This window comes from Quercus robur, chromosome 10 (genome assembly GCF_932294415.1).
Source record: "Quercus robur chromosome 10, dhQueRobu3.1, whole genome shotgun sequence".
In the NCBI taxonomy this organism is placed as follows: Eukaryota; Viridiplantae; Streptophyta; class Magnoliopsida; order Fagales; family Fagaceae; genus Quercus; species Quercus robur.
Window position 1 is genome coordinate 40,944,720 of NC_065543.1, and position 6,343 is coordinate 40,951,062.

A 6,343-nucleotide genomic window follows, 5' to 3' on the forward strand; every position below is an offset into this window, starting at 1 on the left:
GATCCTACTATTTTATATATATATATATATATATATGTAGTCAGGGTAGCTTATGTAAAAGTAATAACAAAAACGTAGCAATAGTTGTAATCAAATGATAAAAACTAGAATCATATTCATGCTTTCACAACAAAGGACTAGATAATTTGTGAATCATGAAATTTTATTAAATTTATTCCATTGTGGAGAGAGAAAAAAAAGAAAAAAGAAAGAACAGTTGTATGGGCACAGTAATGTTTACAACAGTACCACACAAACTCTTGGTCAATCAGGAGTGAATAATTTTACAATGTTTTCTGGCATCTTCCATTTTTGCTAAGCCAACCCAATCTTTGAAAAACTAAGATAAAATGTACAATTGGAGGAATCCCCTACATCTGCGTAAGTTAGAAAGGAGGAATGGAAGAAGGATGGCCAGGGTGCTGCATTGAAGCCAGAATGCAAGAATCCAGCCCTGTAGAGAGGGATTGACCAAAAGAGATTCACCTTCAAGAAAAATACATTCTAAAAAGTTTCCACAATTTTCTTCCCTGTTTTAGCATTACCAATTGTCGGGTCCAGAGAAGGTAATATTTTCATGCTCAACATCCATTAGAAGCTACTCCCTGATGCTGCTACTCTATTGGGCATGATCCCAACATATTCTTGGTTTCATACCTGAAACACGAAATGTGGCAACCGTAATTTTATATTTTGAAGTTTATCCATATGAATAACCCTCACTAACAGAAATAAAAAGTTCAATCTTAACACAGAAGGGCATCAAAAATTTTCATTACTCTTTTTTTTTTTTTTTTTTTCATTCTATTGCAACTTGCAAGAGATTTACCTCATACTTAATTTTCTATTTGATTTCTGCTTCAGCTAGTTATATCTTCAATATCCATTTTTTTTCCGCATTTTAGCAGATAAAGAATAGAGAACAATGGCGAAGTAATGAGACCAAAGGAAGAGTCACGAGACAAACCTGCATTATTTTTCCAGTTGAATAGAAGCAGAAAAAGTAACCCAAAACACTTTTAAGGTACGCTGAGCTGCATGAAACAGCAAGTTGATTCACATTCTGAATTCAATTTAAGAGATTAAATTACTTAAAATGTATCAAATGAGCTCTAGCACATATGGTACTTCCTTCACTTGTAAGAGCAAGGTTTAGGTTCAAGCCCCACTAGATGTGTATATATTACCAATAAAAACAAATACTAAAAATGCAAAATCAATGAATAGTATGTGGCAAGTTCACAGCTATTTTTATTCCTTAGTTTCAAGGGACAATTGTTTAGTAGTAACCAATGCCCAATACCAAGATTATCAATATGGGCATTCTAGATAGGATTGATAATGGGGTTCTTAAGAGCAAAATGGTTAGTCAAAAGAACTAAATGGCAATTATCCACCATTTATACAACCAAATAAGGTCTTAGGAAGGGCGATTTCAATATGATCCTATTCTACCCTCAAGAATTTATACATAGAAGTGTTCACTCTCAATCAAACACTCAAGTCCAGAAGCCTTTGGCGTTTTTGGCCAAATGTGTACTAGGCCAGTACCTGAGTAGCCAGGATATCCTCAAGCCCTAGGGACATCCCTTTTGAAAGCACCCTGTGCCTTTGACAAGGAATGGAAGCCCATTTAAAGCTGTGATATTGTAGGTGGTAACCTGACTGCAGAGAAGCCCACCCAACCAAAAATGTCCAGTTTTGTAACAAAAATGTAAGCCACTTACCAACAACCAGAAATTTAGTTATAGTCCCTCTAATAACCCTGAAAACCCCGCAGGAAAGGTAGACTACATTGTCTTAGGTTATATAGAGAATAATATTTTTCCTCATAATTACTATGCATAATCTAAGGGGTTTTTTTCATTGATAAGTTACACACACATCTAGTGTCTTGAACCAAAAAATCACCTTGCACCTTGCCCTTACAAGGGGAGGAGGTGCCTTTCAAGCTAAAACTCATTGGCACCAAGCATAATCTAATTTAAACAGGTAAGAGATGAAAAAGTGGACAAGTACCACATGTGCTGCAGTAACTTCTCTTCAGATGACAATGGAGCGTACTGTCTAACAGGTTGCCACTTGAAGCTTCAGGCATCATGGAATTAAGGCGCAGATGATAAAGACTCAAGTGGTATAGTTTTAACTTTCAAAATCATACAGTTCCATCAACATTTAAAGACCTTGTCCCCCGATCATGAGAACAGCTAGTTGGAAGCTTTTTCTTATGTAATTTTCTATCCCTGATGCCATCATATAGAACCTCATAGGCATAATAAGTTATATGACTTTTCTTTAACAAATCTTCTACCACGATCTTTGGTGCTGCTACCTCTTTTTTATCAGCCTCAAAAATTGTATTCACAACCTCAGGGACAATGCCTTTGTGAACCATAAGGTGGATAATACCAACTGCCTCAAGAACCCTATGCTCCACACAAAGACAATTCAGCACCTGTCCAAATGTCGTCAGTGATGGAATGAACCCCTTCTCAATATTTTCTATGAGAAAATCATACCCAGAATCAATATTCCCCGTTTTGCAAAAGCAATCAATTATTATACGGTAAGTGTAACTGTCTGGGGCACAACCCTTGTCGCCCATCTCACGAAAAAGCTTTTCTGCCATATTAATATTTAGCTTTTCAACAAAAGAATTTATCATGATATTGTACGTTGCTGTTGTATGGAATACCCCATATTGTTGTTTGATTATTCTAAACAGCTGGTAAGCTCCATCCAGATCACCATTGGAAGAAAATCCATTAATCAATGTGGCAAAAGTAATAGTATCTGGAGTCAAACCCTTGTTTTTTATTTCTTTAAGTAGTTCCGAAGCTTCATTTACCTTTTGAGTTTTGCACAGGCTTTCTACCATTATGTTATATGTAATTATGTTAGGGAGACACCCTTTCTCAACCATCCCATTGAAAGTAGCTATCACATCTTCATACTTTTTAGCCTTGCAAAGCCCATTTAACACAGTGTTATATGTGATCACATCAGGAATAACACTGTGACTCCACATTCTATCTACTATCTCAAGAGCGTTATCCAATTTCAATTGTTTACAGTAACCATCGATCAAAGTATTAAAGGTAAATATGTCAGGAAGGTAGCCTTTTGCAATAGCATCATTCGTGAGAATATTGGCATCTGACATACACCCCATCTTGCACAGTCCATTAATAACCAAGTTATAAGTCCATATATTGGGGCTGCAACCATGGTCCAACATCTCATTGATCAACTGCAAGGCCTGCAAAATTAGTCCTTGCTGAGATAACCCTTTGACTAATGTATTGTAGAGAACAATAGTAGGCTTCAACCCTTTCCCTAATGCATCATTAAATACAGCCATGGCACGGTCTATGTCACCATCACAGCATAATCCATTGATCAATGTGCAGTAAGTAAATTCATCAGGCACAAACCCCTTGAAAATTGCATCATTAAGAACCTGGTCTGCATTTTGTATCATACCCATTTTGCAATATCCATCAATAATGCTATTGTAGGTAAAGGCATCAGGCACCAAACCATCATTCACCATTTTATGCAGATAGCGCTCAGCTTCCACAGCCTTAAGGTTTTTACACAAGCCACAGATCAATGTGTTATATGTGACAACATCAGGAGTCAGACCTTCACTTCTCACACCATCCAACGATCTGACAGCCTCACTAAGCGCTCCTTTTTTGCAAAGCCCTTGAATGAAGATATTGAACGTAAACAAATTCGGCAAAATTCCCCTCTTCAGTACCTTGTTGAGAAGTTTTTCACTTTCTTGGAGATCACCCTTCTTACAAAGTGTATGAATAAGCTTATTAAAAGTAGTAATATCAGGACATATACATTGCTCAAGCATACCTTCAAACAATTGATATGCCTCAACTTGACAATTCTCTTCATAAAACCCACCAATCACCGTACAATATGCAACCGCATTTAACTCACATCCTTGGGAAGGCATGTTATTAAGAAGCCTCAATGCAACATGAGGCCTCCTTGTTCTACAAAAGGACTTTATCCTAATGGTGAAAGTATACACATCAGGAATAATCCCTTTATCTCTCATCCTCAGATACACTTTGTGAGCTTGATTGAAATAGCCATACTCAACAAGTATATTCATGACCGCATTATAAGATTGAACCGACGGCTCACAATTATAAAAATCCATCCTCTCAAACACATCAACAGCCTCTTGAACCTTCCCTTTCCTTCCATAATTCCTAATGGCTCCAATATAAACTCCTTCTAGTAAACTATTATCAATATTCATCCTTATCTCCGACATCAAACTCTCCATTTCCTCAAACTCCCCATGAAACCCAAGCTTCTCAATCATACATTTATAAGTCAACAATGTGTGCTTGAACCCATTTTCATTTTTCACAGAATTGAACATTGCAAGTGCTTTAATGGGGTCTCTTTGATACTTAACAACCGCGGCAACATGTTTAGGAAGTAAAGCAGGACTCATTCCAAAAACAAAAAGCTTATAAGAGAAAAAATCACATTAAAAATCCATAAACCCAGTTACAATTTGAAGCTGTTTAAGCTTTATTTTTCACTTTGCTTCAAGTTTCAGCTATACTAAAAAAATAACCCAACATAAAGAAAAGCCCAGAAAATATTATGATCCAAAATGTGGTTTTATAGAACTAAAAGAAGAAAAAAAAATGAAAATGAAAAGTGAAAGAAAATTCTTACTAATGCATGTTTTCTTTGTTTGGTGAGTAACTGTGGGAAAGTGAAAGCAAAAGCAAAGCTGAAAACTTTGAAAGTTGGAGACACCGATAACGAGGTCGGCGAGTGGTGGAGGACTCGTTCGGGGTTGAAAGGATTTGGCGTAGGGGTGAGAGACCTTGGTGAAGAAGCTGTGGAATGTCGGGTTGGACACTTGGACTCGATCTTGGATAGGGCGTAAAGCCCACCCGAATTTTATTTTTTTTAATTTTTTTAATTTTTTAACTTTTTACCAATAAGGTATATTTAAATATTTTAGAGCAACCACATCAGTCCATGCATTTTACACATCCATTTTTACATTAAAAACCTACTTTTTCTATTTTACACCTTTACTTTTACAAAATACCCATATCAGTTCATCTATTTTAACACCTCTTTTATTAAAATAATCGATATTCTCAATTTTTTTATTATTTCCTCAACAACCTACGCGCACGTTCTCTCATTTACCTGATAAAGCTCTCTCTCTCTCTCTCTGAACCCATTTTCTTTCTCATTTTTATCTGATAAAGCTCTCTCTCTCTCTCTCTCTGAACCCAACCCATTTTTCTTTCTCATTTTTTCTGTTAAAGCTCTCTCTCGCTCTCTCTCTCTCTCTCTGAACCCATTTTCTTTCTCATTTATCTGATAAAGCTCTCTCTCTCTCTCTCTCTCTCTCTGTGAACCATTTTTCTTTCTCATTTTTTCTGTTAAAGCTCTCTCTCTCTCTCTGAATCAACTCTCCCTCTCGGTCTATACCGATCCATAGCTCCGATCCACAACTCCCTAGCTCCGATCATCTCTATACCAATCTCTCTAGCTTCGATCCATAGCTCCGATCCACAGCTCCGATCAGGCAAGCACCGATCTCCCTAGCTCCGATCCACAAGCACCGATCAGATCCGACCAGATCAAATTTGACCGAGATCTCCCTAGCTCCGATCCACAAGCACCGATCAGTTATTGTATCTTCCTAGCTCCGATCAGGCAAGACCCATACCCACGAGCTCCGATCGTTCCAGTCAAGTGTATCTCTGTGTTTTTTTTTTTTCTTCACTTTTGAGCAAGTGTATCTCTATGTTGATTTGTCTGTGGATGTGTTTGGGTTAATTTTCAATTGATTTTGGGTTTTCTGTTGATTTTGGGTTAATTTTCAGTTGAGTTTGGTTAATACTTTGTGCTAGATTGCGGTGTTTGCTGGTGGCTCTGGGTTTGGTGGTTATTCTGGCGCGCTGGGTTGTTGCAATGGTTGGGGAAGGGAAGTGGTTTGACAGAGGAGAGAATAATATTAAAAAATTGTTTACACGGTGAACAGTAACCGTGTATATATACACGCTTACTGTTCATTTTGCAAGACATCTTGTATATTTAGACATTTTTACATGAACTGATGTGGGAGGATTTTGGGTTAAAATGTGTAAATTGGAGCATTTTTTGTATTTTAGATGAGTATCCACGAGCTGGTGTGGATGCTCTTAGAGTATCTTATTGTTCCTTGGAGGTATAAATCTCATAGACGCTCCAAGATGTGAGTGAGAAGTTTTCGTATCCAATATCTAATAGATATCATGAGGCTATAGGAATCACCTGACCAACCTTTTGGAGTTTT

At 37.2% G+C, this 6,343-nt stretch overlaps 1 protein-coding gene across 2 annotated transcripts; it reads right to left on the bottom strand.

Annotated features, from left to right (window-relative positions):
• Nucleotides 1-138: 138 nt before the first annotated feature.
• Nucleotides 139-4,892, bottom strand: LOC126702814 (putative pentatricopeptide repeat-containing protein At1g74580). 2 transcript variants are annotated; one of them, XM_050401673.1, is made up of 4 exons: nt 2,020-4,892; nt 968-1,034; nt 546-657; nt 139-454 (listed from the first exon to the last, which is right to left on the bottom strand). In XM_050401673.1, exon 1 carries the CDS (start codon nt 4,484-4,486, stop codon nt 2,156-2,158), a length of 2,331 nt encoding a protein of 776 aa, XP_050257630.1. In that variant the 5' UTR covers nt 4,487-4,892; the 3' UTR covers nt 139-454; nt 546-657; nt 968-1,034; nt 2,020-2,155. The 2 variants fall into 2 exon arrangements, with proteins under 2 accessions (XP_050257630.1, XP_050257629.1); XM_050401672.1 differs by having other exon boundaries at nt 139-657.
• Between the last annotated feature and the right edge of the window lie 1,451 nt (nt 4,893-6,343).